Raw genomic sequence first — 13367 nt, 5'->3', positions numbered from 1 at the left:
GCACCCCAAGGGACCTGATCCACCCTGGCGCCCCCAGTGTCACCCACCTGGCCTGGAGGGAAGTTGTGGAGGAGCTGACGGATGTTGTTGCTGTACTGACGGTGCCAATGGCGACAGGCCCAAGCCACGCAGTCAGGCCAAGCCCGAGGCCGCTCGCTCACCAAACTGCGCTGCACCGCTTCCAGTACCTCCAGCGGTTGGGTGCCCGCCAGGCGCAGGGTGCGCTCCACGAATTTAGGGTCCCTGGGGAGGTAGGGGAAGGGTGAGGATGAGGGGGGGGTGAGCAATGCAGGGAAGTGGTGGGGGAGGAAGTTAGTGGGGGGGGGTGAGGCACGGGATGTAAAGCGGGAGGGGTTATATGGGTGCCACGCAGGGTGGGTGCCATGCTGGGGGGGTTATACGGGTGCCACGCAGGCTGGGTGCCATGCTGGGGGGATGCAGGGGGGTTGTTGGGTGCCCCCCACCCCTCCTTCCTCCCCCCTCGGCCCCTCCCCTGACACCCACGTCAGGTACTGGTTGACATTCTCCGCCGGCTGCTTGAAGAGACCCTCGAACTCGTCACGCGCCCACTGCGGAGAAGGGGCTGTCAGCTGGGGGGACCCAGGCATCCAGGGCACCCTACACAAGGGACCCAGGCATCCAGGGCACCCCATATGAAAACACATAGGTGTCCAGGACACCTTATAGAAGGGACCCAAACATGCAGGACCTCCCCCGGTGAGGACCCGGATGTCCGGAGCACTCTACAGCAGGGACGCTGGCATCCAGGCCTCCTATAGAAGGGACCCAGGTGCCCTGAATCCCCTATAGAAAGAACCCAGGTGTCCAAGACACACTATAGAAAGGACCCAGGAATCTAAATCACCCCATCCAAAGAACCTAAGTGCCCAGAACACCCTACAGAAGGAACCCAAGCATCCGGGGTCCCCTATAGAAGGGAGCCAGGCGTGCAAAGCCCCTATAGGGGTACCTGGAGGGTGTGCTCGATGGCGTTAGGGAAGTTCTTGAGAGTGCAGATGGGGATGGCCTTCTCGGGGGGGTCCTGGCTGGAGCTGTAGGATTCGCTCAGGAAAGGGATCACCACCTGCACGTTCCCCTTCGTCCCCAGTGTCCCCGACTCCAGCAGCGGCTTTCGGTAATAGACGCAGCGCCGGTCCATATAGAGCCCTATAGTGGAATAAGCCCAGTGTCTAGAAGGTGCCCCAGTGTCTATAGGTTGCCCAGGCCCCAGGGGGTGGTCCCGGAGGGGGGTTTTGGGGCACTCTGAGGTGCCTATGGCACTCCCAGGGGTCCTTATAGTATTCTTGGGATGTCTATAGTATTCCTGAGGTTCCTGTAGCACACCTGACAGTCTGTATAGTGTTCTAGCAGGTACTTAAGTGTTTCTGGGCATACCTGCAATGCTCTGGTAGCACCCTGAAGGTACCTGTAGCCTGCCTGAGGCCCTTATAGCAACCCTAGGAGTCCCTATAGCATTTTTGGGGGTACTTATGACATCCTTATAGCTCCTTTAGAAGATCCTTACAACATTGCTGGAGTCCCTATAGGACTCCTAAGATTTCTACAGCATCCCTATAGCATCTCTAGGCAGGCCTATTGCACTCCTGGGGGTCCCTACAGCATCCTTAGAGGCACCCCTGAAAATACCTATAGCCTGCCTGAAATCTCTATAGTACCTGAAGAGCTCCTATAGCACCTAATACCCAGAAAACTCTGTACAGCACCCCAAGATCAGCACCCCAAGATCATCCTGAAGATCCTCTATAGCCCCCAACCCCCACACCCCCCCAGAAAACCTAAATGAAGCTGTATAACACCCCAAGGACCACCCCCAGCACCCCAAAGACCCCCTATAACACCCTAAAATCCCGAGCACCCAAAAAAACCCTATAGCACCCCAAAAGACCTCCTACAGCACCCTAAGAACATCCCACACCACCCTGAAGACGCCTTATAGCCCCCAAAGCCCCCTGAAGCACCCAAATGATGCTCTATAGCACCCCAAGGACCCTGTATAGCATCCTGAAGATCCCCTACAGCACCCCCAAAACTCCCGGAGCACCCAAACAATGCCCTATAATACCTCAAGGACCCCCCACAGTACCGTGAAGACCACCTATAACACCCAAAAAACCCTCAGAGCACCCAAACCCCCACTTACAGCACCCCCAAAATCATCCCACACAACACTGAAGACCCTCTGTAGCACCCCAATCCCCCCAGAGCACCCAAATGATGACCTACAGCACCCAAGGACCTCTCTATAGCACCCAAAAAATCCCTGTAGCACCCCAAGAAGATCCCACATCACCCTGAAGAACCTCTATAGACCCCCAACCCCCCCGCAGAACCCAAATGATGCCCTATAACATCACAAGAACCCCCTCCAGCACCTTGAGGGCTTCCCTAGCACCCCGAGGACCCCCCATAGCACCCCAAGGACCCCACGGGTGCTCACGGGCATCAACATTGTCCAGGGCATTGGCGACGCCATCCAGGGCCTCGAAGAAGTCGTCATCGTAGACACGCTCGGTGTCGGGGCCGACGCGGTCGGGGCGGCTGCTCACCCGCAGCGCCGGGTTCATCTCCCGCACCGCTGCTGCCGCCCGTTCCGACTTCAGTTTCTGTGGGGAGAAGCCACGCCCCTTAAGGCCCCACCCCTTCAAGCCCCACACCTTTGTGCCTCTCCCAATCCAACAAAATGTCAAGGTGACTTGACCGTTGACATTGGCCAACTCAATGATAGCATCTTGATGGTGGTTCCCCCATAGACTCTGCCCCTTGACTCCACCCACTCACCCTCTACTTCATAGACTCGTCCCCTTAAGCCCCACCCCTTTGTGCCTCTCCCAATCCAATGAAATGTCAAGGCAACTTGATTGTTGTTGGTCAACTCAACGGCAGCACCTTGATGGTGGCCCCCCCCCCCCGACTCCACGCCCTAAGACCCCCCCTCAAGGCTCTGCCTAGACTTCTCCTCCTTAAGCTCCACCCATTTCAGCCCCTCCCACTTACTGTGCTACCTTCAGATGACTTGACGATTGGTCTTGGCCAACTCAACATTGACTAATCCTAGACCTATTTTCCAACCCGTAGACTCTACCCCCTGAGCCTCCACCCCTTGAGGCTCCACTCACTCATTCCACACCTCCACAAGCTCCTCCCCCTTCAGCCCCACCCATTTAGGTCCCTCCCACTCACAACTCAACATGACTGTTGAGTTGACAGCGGTCAACTCAACATTGGCCACCTCCATGGTGGTTCCTACCCGGCAGACCCCGCCCTCTGAAACCCTGCCCCTCAAGGCTCCACCCTCTCATCCCCCATAGGTTCCTTGCCCTTTGATCCCACCCCTCACCGTGACATCCCAGGGCCGGAAGAGGAACTGACGGTTGAGGTTTGACTTTTCGATGGTGTCCATGTCAGTGACAGTGATGCAACCCTCAGGGCCACAGCCCAGTCCCACCATTGCAAAGTTCTTCAGCAGCTCGCAGCCGATGGCCCCGGCCCCCACCTGCGCCCAGGGACACGTGGGGACATGTGGGGACACCTGGGGACACTCGGGGATGCAGCCCGAGGTGGCCCCGCAGGGGTTGAGAACAAGTGGATGGGAAAGGGGTGGGGACGAGGGGACAGTTGGGGACGCTCAGGGATGCGTGAGGACACTTGGAGTGAGATGGGGACACTCTGAGGACCCATGGGGACATGTGGGGACACTCAGGAGACCTGTGAGAACACTTGGAGACACTTGAAGGACATGTGGCAGTACATGGGGACATGAAGGGACACTCAGGAGACCCATGGGGACACTTGACGGATGTGTGGGGACAATTAGGGACAGATGGGGACACTTGGAGGACCCGTAGGGACACTCAGGAGACACGAGGACACTTGGGGACACTTGATGGACTTGGGGACAGGGAAGGGACACTCCGGGATGCAGCCCAAGGTGGCTAAGGAGGCCTGGGGGCACGTGGATGGGAGAGGAGGACACTTGGCAGTTCCATAACAACATGAGGGGACATTTGGGGACACCTGGGGACACGTGGAGGACTCTTGGGGACATGCAGGGACATTTAGGAGACCTGTGAGAAGACTTAAGAACACCTGGAGACAGGGAAGGGACATGTGGAGAACCCACAGGGACACACGAGGAGACTCATGAAGATACTTGGGGACACTTGATAGACACTTGGGGACAGGGAGGGGACACTTGAGGACGCAGCCCGAGGTGGCCATAGAGGCTTGGGAACATGCAGATGGGAGAAGAGGACACTCAACAGCCATGAGGGGACACTTGGGGACACATGGAGGACACAAGGGGAAAGTTGGGGACATTTGGGGACAGTCAGGGACACTGACCACAAAGTACTTCTGGGCACCCAGCTTGGCCTGCAGCTCCGCTCCGAACACCGCAATCTGCCCGTCGTAGCGGCTGTTGCGCTGGGGACAACCCGATGTGTCATCCAGATGTGTCACCCCATCACGGGGACACCACCGGGGACCACAAAGCCACCCACTGGTGTCCCGTGGGTGACACCCACCCATGGGTGGCCCCAAGAAGGTGGCCAACATGGGTTCCTCAAGGAAATGCCTGCCCATGGGTGCTCAGTAGTCAATGCCAACCCCACTGAGATGCCCACCCATGGGTGTCCTCAAGCAGATGCCAAACCCAAGGAGGGGCCAGCCATGGGTGTCCCATGGCCAACGTCCACCCTAACGAGAGGCCACCCATGGGTGATGCCCACCCCAAGAAAGCACCCACACGTGGGTGTCGCCAAGAACATGGCCAACCCATGGGTGCCCTATGACCAATGCCCATCCATGGGTGTACCCTAAGAGGATGTCCCCAAGGGGCATGACCACCCATGGGTGCCCACAAGGAGATGACAAACCCACAGGTGTCCTCAAGAAGGTGCCCACCCATGGGCATCCCCCAATAAGGTAGCCAAGCTATGGGTGTTCTCAAGCAGATGCTAACCCCAAGGAGAGGCCACCCATGGGTGCCCCCTAGCTCCTACCAACTACAAGGAAATGCCCACCCATGGGTGTCCCCAAGAAGGTGGTCAACCCATGGCTGACATCAAGAAGACAACCAACCCATGGGTGTCTTCCAGCAAATCCCCACCCATGCCTGCCCCAACGACCAACGCCCACCCCAAGGAGAAGCCCACCCATGGATGCCTCTTGGCCAAAGCCCACCCCAAGGAGATGCCCACCCATGGGTGTCCCTGAGAAGGTGGCCAACCCATGGCTGACGTCGAGAAAATAGGCAACCCATGGGTGACATCAAGAATGTGCCCAACCAATGGATGTCCTCCAGCAAATGTCCTACAACCAATGCTCACCCCAAGGAGACACCACCCACGGGTACCTCCTCTGACCAATGCCCACCGCCAGCAGGCCCCCCCCACCCATGGGTGCTCACCGGGCGACACTGCTCCTCTGTAAGAACCGTCTCCTTATTCTCTTCAGGAAGACACTCCAACGCGTCAAAGTAGAGCCATTGAGTGATGGGCGTGAACTTCCCCGACACCGCCTGCGTTATGGTCCTCGTTAGAGGACCCAAACATCCGGGGAGGGGACCCAGGTGTCCTGGGTGGGGACCCAAGTGTCCAGGGTGGGATCCCAAGTGGGCGGTACCTTCATGACTTCCTGGGCCGCCAGTCCCCCGATGAAGGCGTTGACGGGCGCCAAATCACCGGTGGCTTGGAAGGCCAGTTCCCGCAGCAGTTCCTCGTCAAGCTCTGCCCCCGGGGCCACCTCCCGGGTCAAGGCCACCACCTCCGCAGCGTCACCCTGGATGGGGACACACCGTGTTGGGAGCACCCGTGGAGAAAGGCGGGGCCACAAGTCGTGATGGTGACGTGTTGGTGGTCTCCATGGACTCAATGTCCCCCATGGTGTCCCCAATGTCCTCAACATCTCCAACGTCTCCCAACGTCCCCAGGTGGTGGTGAGGCCATGGTGGGCGACCATGTTGATGCAGGACCTGGTGGCCTCCATGTCCTCAACACCCCTAACGTACCCAGTATCCCCAACTGGTGGTGGGGCCATGGTGGGCGGCCATGTTGGTGCAAGACTTAGTGGCCTCCATTGTCCCCAACACCCTCAATGTTCCCCATGTCCCCAAGCCCCCCTGATGTCCCTAAAGTCCCCGATGTTCCCACCTGGTGGCGTGGCCGAGGCGGGCGGCCATGTTGGCGTATGAAGCGGTGCAGGGCCTGCCAGCCCCAGTGCATGATGGGAGGTCTCTCGGCCTTCCCAAAGTCGGTGATCATCATCTCCGGCTCCACCAGCGCCTCCCGCAGCCGCTTCTGGGGACGGAGAGGGGACAGGTGAGCACCCAGTGCCTGCCAGTATACTCCAGTGACACCCCAGTCCCTCCCAGTTCCCTCCTAAACCCCTCCCAGTCCCCCTGGTATCTCCCAGTGTCACCCAATCCCCTCTCAGTGCCCTCTAATGACCTCCCATCACCCTCCAGTACCTCCCAGTGCTCCCAAATCCCTCCCAGTATACCCCAGTTCCTTCCCAGTACCCCCGAACCCCTCCCAAACCCCTTCCAGTGCCCCTCGATGACCTTCCACAACCCCCAAGTACCTCCCAGTCCCCCCCAGTTCCCTCCCAAACCGCTCCTATTCTCCCCAGTATCTCCCAGTGCCCCCTGATGACCTCCCACCAACCCCCAGTACTTCCCAGTGCCTCCTAATCTACCCCCAGTCCCTCCCAGTGTCCCCCAGTCCCCTCCCAACCTGCCCCCAGTCCATCCTAGTGCCTGCCAGTTCCCTCCCAGCACCCCTCGCTCCCTCCCAATCCTCTCCCAGTGCCACTCACGAAGCGGATATGCTTGGGCATCTTCACTTGGGTGACGATCCCCCCCCTCACGTAGTCCCCGAAACCGCTGGTGTCCCCGATGCTGAAGGTGTACGGCCCTGGGGGGTGGGGCTGTCACCCAGAGACCCGGGCGGCCAGGAGACCCGCAAAGGGGACCCAGGCACCCGGGGTGCTCCCCAGAAGGGACCCAGGCGGCTGGGGTGCTTCCCGCAAGGGACCCAAGCGGCCGGGAGACCCCTAAAAAGGGACCCAGACATCCAGGAGACCCGCAAAGGGGACCCAGGAATTCAGGGCACCCCTAAAAAGGGACCCAGGCATCCAGGGTGCTCCCCACAAGGGACCCAAGCAGCTGGGAGACCCCTAAAAAGAGACCTAGGCAGCCAGGACACCTGCAAAGGGGACCCAGGCATTCGGGGCACCCCTAAAAAGGGACCCAGGCATCCAGGGTGCTCCCCACAAGGGACCCAAGCAGCTGGGAGACCCCTAAAAAGAGACCTAGGCAGCCAGGACACCTGCAAAGGGGACCCAGGCATTCGGGGCACCCCTAAAAAATGACCCAGACGGCCGGGGTGCTCCCTGCGAGGTACCCAGGCAGCCAGGAGATCCCTAAAAAGGGACCCAGGCATCCAGGGTGCTCCCCGCAAGGGACCCAGACGTCCGGGAGACCGCTAAAAAGGGACCCAGACATCCTGGAAACCCCTAAAAAGGGACCTAAGGAGCCGGGAGACCCTTAAAAAGGGACCCGTGTATCCAGGAAACCCCTAAAAAAGGACCCAGGTGTCCAGGAAACCCCCCCACCCTGAGAGCACCCAGGTGTCTGGGCTCACCGAGGACGCGGATCTCGACGGGACCGCAGCTGTTCAGCTCCTCCATACCCTCCACCTCGGTGAAGGTGACGAAATCGCCCGTCTCAAAGCCGTGACGAGCCTCGTCCAGGCATGTCACCTCCCCCGGGCACCCCTGGGTGAGGAGCGGTGGGGAAAGACAGGGTGCTGAGGGGACCCAGGCGTCCGGGAGACACCCTACCCCCACCCCAAGCGACCCAAGCGTCCAGTACCTTAGTCACCATGGAAACCATAGCACTGAGGGGTTGTTCCCCGTTGGTGTCCGTCACCACCATGTCATCCCCAAAATCACAAAAAAGCTGCCTAAAATGGGGGGGGGAGGGGGGAGGAAATGGGAGGAAATGGTGTCAGCCAGGGGACCCGGGTGTCCCGGACCCCCAAAAAGGTCGCAGGCATCCGGGGCACCCCCCAAAAGGGACCCAGGGGTCCAGGAGACCCTACAGAAAGGGCCCAAGTGCCCGGCAGACCCTACAGAAGGGGCCCAAGCATCCAGGAGACCCCCTAAATGGGACTCAGCCACCCAGGAGATCCTATAGAAAATACTCAGGCATCCACAAGACACTACAGAAGGGACCCAAGCATCTGTGAGACCCCCTAAGCAGAACCCAGCCACCTGGGAGACCCCCTAAACGGGACCCTGCTAGCTGGGAGACCCCCTAAACAGGACCCTGCTAGCTGGGAGACCCTACAGAAGGGACCCAGGCATCCGGGAGACCCTACAGAAGGGACCCAGGCATCCGGGAGACCCTACAGAAGGGACCCAGGCATCCAGCTCACCCGAAAAGCCCGCGGGTGTCGGCCACCACCAGCTTGATCCCATGGCTGTGGCAAAAGTCCCCAACCCACAGTTGTTCCTCCAACGAGGAGTTGGTCAACACCACCACCTATGGAAAGACCACGTCTGTTCATCCGTCACCTGGGGCAGGGGACGGGTGGACGCAGAAGGGGATGGATGGACAGGAGGCCATGGGGGGTGAATAACCCTCCTGGGGAGGGTTTGAGAAGTACAGGCAGCCACGGAGAGACAAGGAGCCACAGGGAGGTACAGGTGGACTCACAACCAGGCAGACGCATGGACAGACATCAAATGGCACAAGGAGATCCTCAGACCCAGAAAATAGGGAGTACAGGGGGTCCTGGGGAGGTACAGACACACAGCAAGACGCACAAACAAGTAAAGGCACGTGAAGACTGTCAGACCCAGAAAATGTGGGGTACGGGCAGTCCTGAGCAGGTACAGGCAGCCACAGAGACACAAGCAGCCACGAAGCACAGGCAGACACACAATTAGACAAACAGATGGACAAGGAACAGCATGCGGAGACTGTCAAGACCCAGAAAATGGGGAGTATAGGAGATCCTGAGTGGGTACAGGCCACCACAGAGACACAAAACGCCATGAAGAAGTACAGTCAGACACGCAACCTGACACGCAGATAAACAGTTGCATACATAACGGCACACAGGGACCACCTGACCCAGGAACTCGGGGGTACTGGGGGTCCTGAGTGGGTGTAGGTGGCCAGAGATACACGAGGAACCACTTAAGGAAGAAAATAGGGGGTACAGCCCATCCTAGGTGGGTACAGGTGGTCCTGAGCGGGTACAAGCAATCCTGGGTGGGTATGGGCGGCCACGGAGACACACGCAGGCCCAAAGAAGTACAGTCAGACACACAACTAGGCTGGCGAATGGACAGACACACGTGTAAGGGCATGTGGAGAGTGTGAGAGACAGAAATTAGGGGGTACAGGGCATCCTGGGTGGGTACAGATGGCCAGAGACACGAGGAGTCGCTAAGAAGTACAGTTGGACGCACAACCGGATGGTAGGACACAAACAGCCCCAAGGATGGTTGTGGGGAGCCCACTGCTGTCCCAGGGGACACAACTGTCCCCAGAGAGGGGTACAGGCGGCTTTTAGGAGTACAACCGGCCACGGAGATTACAGTCGGCCACGTGAAGGACAGTCGGACACCCAAATCAACGGCCCCAGAGTTCATTTTGGGGAAGAAAAGGGGGCACAGACAGGCTACAGGTAGATGTAAGAGATGCAGGCAGATGCAGGAAGTACAGGCAGCCACGGGTGTACCTGGAAGGGTGCCAGAAGCTCCTGGCTGAGGGGTTGGCGGGTGCTGGTGACGGCCACATAGGCATTGAGCTCGGCTAATCGGGGCAGCGTTGCTTCCGCCCGGTTCTGCCCCACGTCTTCCTCCCGCAGGTAGAACTTGGGAGGGAGGGGGGGTGGTGACAAAATAAAAAAGGGGTGGGGGGGTTGTTGGGGGGGCCTGGCACCCAACGACCCCCCTCCCAGACACTCCCCAGCACCCATGGAAGGCTGCCCCACCCTCTCCAGGAATACATGGGGAGATATTTACTGCCCCTAGCAAATTAATTGCCCCTAGGGGGGCATTTATCCCCCCTGAGAAACCCAACCACCCCCCACAACAGCCCCCCATAAGGACTAATTACTCCACCTGTTAATTAAGTACCTGCCAGGTTAATTAATTACCCCATGCAGGACATTTAACTCCCTTAATGAGGCCTGATAACAACTTCAGGGGTGAATTAATTACCCTGGGGGGGGAATTCAGCTTCCCTAGGCAACAAAATCACCCCACACAACCACCCCCCATAAGAGCTAATTACCTCTCAGGTTAATTGCCTACTCCCCAAGTTAATTAATTACCCCATGAATAATGTTTAACCCCCTTGATGAGGCCAGGTAACAACTCTAGGGGTGAATTAATTACCCTGAGGGGGGAATTCAGCTTCCCTCGACAACCCAATCACCCCCCTCTCCAACCGCTCTATAATGATTAATTACCCCCCAAATTAATTTATCACCCCCAGTATTAATTAACTATCTAGGGTGCGTGACATTTAACTTTCCTAAGTATTGCAGTCAACTCCAATAATAATCCCAAGCATGGATTAAAAACCCCGGGGGGGGGGGGGGCATTTAGCTCCCCTGGGCAACCCAATCACCTCAGAGAACAAGACCCTGTAAAGACTAATTACCCCCTAGGTTAATTAATTAACGCAGGTGGGGGGGGCATTTAACTCCTCTGATGAGCCCCGATAATGACTCGAGGACTGGATTAATTACTTCGGGGCGGGGGGCATTTAGCTCACCTCAGACATGGACACACCCCCCTCCCCCCAAAACCAGCTTTAATTAACCTCAAGAAAAGATCAATTAACACAACCAGGGGTTAATTAAGCCTAAAGAATTAATTAACTCACCTGGGAAGCGAGGTCAGGCCAGGCGGCGGGCTGGGGGTCATGAAGGGTGACGGATTTGACCCCCCCTAGCACCAGGTTTTTGGCCACCTCCACCCCCAGCCCCCGCAGCCCCGACACCAGGACGTTGGACGTCTGCATCCGCTTCATCGCCTCATGACCCAGCACGTACCTGGGGGGGGTCAGGGTGGTCACGGGGGGTTCCCCAAATCCTCATGGGGTCCCCCAAGGTCTCACAGGGTCACCCCAGGGCTGTGAAAATGGCTGAAAATAACTGGGAGGGACCCAGGCATCTAGGGAATCCCCCCCCCCATCCATAGCGATGCCCCCAACACCTCCACAGAGCACCCCAAATTCATATGGACCTCCCCAAGTACCTATGGAACTCCCCAAGTCCACAAGGACCCCCCCAAGAACCTATAGATCCTCCCCCAAGTCCTTAAAGGAGCCCCCAGCACCCCAGGAGAGACCCAGGGAGCCCCGCAAATCCATATTGACCCTCCAAATCCATGAGGAGCCCCCTAAGCACCTATGGAGCCCTCCCAAGTCCTTAAGGGATCCCCTAACACCCCAGGAGAGACCCAAGTAGCCTCCAAATCCATGGGGATCCCCCTCAAGTACCTATAGAGCCCCCTCAAATCTGTAGGAACACCCCAACATCCTCGGGGGGGGGGGACTCAGGCACCCAGAGGACCCCAACGTCCCACCCCCTGCCCCAAGGGGGGGGCACCCCAACATCTGGATACTCACAGCTGGCGGGAGTAAAGCCCCTCATCGATCTCGGCCTCGCCCCCGTTCTTCGCCATGCCCTGGGGGGGTGACAACAGCGTCAGCGGGGGACGGGGACACGTGCCACCCCCAGGATGCATAGAGACACCCAGGTGACAACAAGGTGGCACCAGGTGACGGCCGCATTCGCAGGGAAAGCTCAGAGCAGCACAAAGGTGACAATGAGACTAAAAAAGGTGACAAACCCCTCCAGGAGGGGTGACAGGGACACCCGGGGGTGATGGGGAGACCCAGGTGGCAGCTGGGTGACACCAGGTGACAGCCAAGTGACACCAGGTGACAGCCAAGTGACACTGGGTGACAGTCCCATTGATGGGGGTGGCTCAGAGCACCACAGAGGTGACGGCGAGACCAGAAAAGGTGACAGGGACACCCGGGGGTAACAGGGACACTGAGGTGACAGCCAGGTGACGCTCCCATTGATGGGGGTGGCCCTGAGCACGGCTGACAACAAGGATTGAGAAGGGACACACGTCACCCCCAGGACACATAGGGACACCCAAGTGACACAGGGTGACAGCAAGGTGACACTCCCATTGATGGGGGTGGCTCTGAACAGAGCACGGGGGGTGAGAACGAGGACCGTGGGAGACAAATGTCACCCCCAGAACATGTAGGGACACCCAGGTGACAAATGGGTGACACTGGGTAACAGCAAGTTGACACCAGGTGCCACCCACGTTAGCGGAAACGGCTCTGAACATCAGAGGTGACAATGAGAGCGAAGAAGGTGACAGGAATACCCAGCGGGGGTGACAGGGACACCCAGGGGTGACAGGAGGTGACACTCACGTTGGCAGGGGTGACGCTGGGGGGGACGGCGGAGGCGGGGGCGCGGCTGGAGCCCGTCGGCGGCTCGGACCCGGAGACGCGGCGCTTCTTCGACAGCGGGGAGCTGGACATCTGCGGGGTCAGAGGTCAGAGGTCAGCTGGGGACAAGGGGTGACAGCAGGTGACACATAAGAGTAACAACAGAAGGGACGCAAGATGATACTGGGGTGACACTGGGGAGGACGGGATAGCAGGTGGTGACACGAAGGTGGTGGGTGACACACGGGTTGGCACTGAGGGACACACGGTGATGTTCAGTGGCACCTGGTGACATCAGGAGGGGACATGAGGCGACACCGGGGGCAGTGGGTGATGCCGGGGGGGACACAGGTTGGCAGCGGGTGACACTGAGGGACAGTGGGTGACACATGGGGTGGCACCGGGGGATGGAGAGAGTAACACTACGGGACATTGGGTGGCACTGGGGGATGGAGAGGGTGACACTAAGGGACACTGGGTGACATCACCCCTGCCAAGGGACCCAAAACAGCCCCCCCCCCAACCTTAACAGGGGACGAGGATTTGCCAAGGGTTCCCATTAACAAGAGAGGTTCCTGTAATCGGGGTCTTGGGGGGGGGCTGTCCTATTAACGAGGGTCCCATTGAGGGGTTCCCATTACTGGGGTAGGGTTCCTATTAGCGGCGGTCCCCGGAGGGTGAGAGGGATCCCATTAACCGAGAGTCCCTTGGGGGGGGATCCCATTATCGGGGGAGGGGGTTCCCATTAACCGGCGCCACGTTCCCACTACTGGGGGTCCCAGGTGGGGGAGGGGAGTGTGTTCCTATTATCGGGGGTCCATTAACTGGGGTCGGGTTCCTACTACCC

General features: G+C 58.8%; 1 protein-coding gene across 1 annotated transcript in view; it reads right to left on the bottom strand.

Annotated features, from left to right (window-relative positions):
• The window catches only part of UBA1 (ubiquitin-like modifier activating enzyme 1), an 18291-nt gene extending 5678 nt beyond the window's left edge, over window positions 1-12613 (bottom strand). Inside the window, exons 1-17 of the mRNA XM_010573145.1 lie at window positions 12503-12613; window positions 11672-11730; window positions 10925-11093; window positions 9771-9905; window positions 8457-8563; window positions 7892-7982; window positions 7662-7794; window positions 6835-6932; window positions 6171-6317; window positions 5644-5799; window positions 5429-5539; window positions 4363-4443; window positions 3359-3514; window positions 2459-2624; window positions 971-1167; window positions 505-569; window positions 48-243 (exon numbers count right to left, since the gene is read on the bottom strand). Of these exons, the coding sequence (XP_010571447.1) occupies window positions 48-243; window positions 505-569; window positions 971-1167; window positions 2459-2624; window positions 3359-3514; window positions 4363-4443; window positions 5429-5539; window positions 5644-5799; window positions 6171-6317; window positions 6835-6932; window positions 7662-7794; window positions 7892-7982; window positions 8457-8563; window positions 9771-9905; window positions 10925-11093; window positions 11672-11730; window positions 12503-12613 (2178 nt within the window). The remainder of the gene's footprint in view (window positions 1-47; window positions 244-504; window positions 570-970; window positions 1168-2458; window positions 2625-3358; window positions 3515-4362; window positions 4444-5428; window positions 5540-5643; window positions 5800-6170; window positions 6318-6834; window positions 6933-7661; window positions 7795-7891; window positions 7983-8456; window positions 8564-9770; window positions 9906-10924; window positions 11094-11671; window positions 11731-12502) is intronic.
• Between the last annotated feature and the right edge of the window lie 754 nt (window positions 12614-13367).

This window comes from Haliaeetus leucocephalus, unplaced genomic scaffold (genome assembly GCF_000737465.1).
Source record: "Haliaeetus leucocephalus isolate CR32 unplaced genomic scaffold, Haliaeetus_leucocephalus-4.0 Scaffold370, whole genome shotgun sequence".
NCBI lineage: Eukaryota > Metazoa > Chordata > Aves > Accipitriformes > Accipitridae > Haliaeetus > Haliaeetus leucocephalus.
The sequence above is the reverse complement of the archived record's forward strand: the minus strand, read 5'-3'. Positions and strand labels throughout refer to the sequence as shown.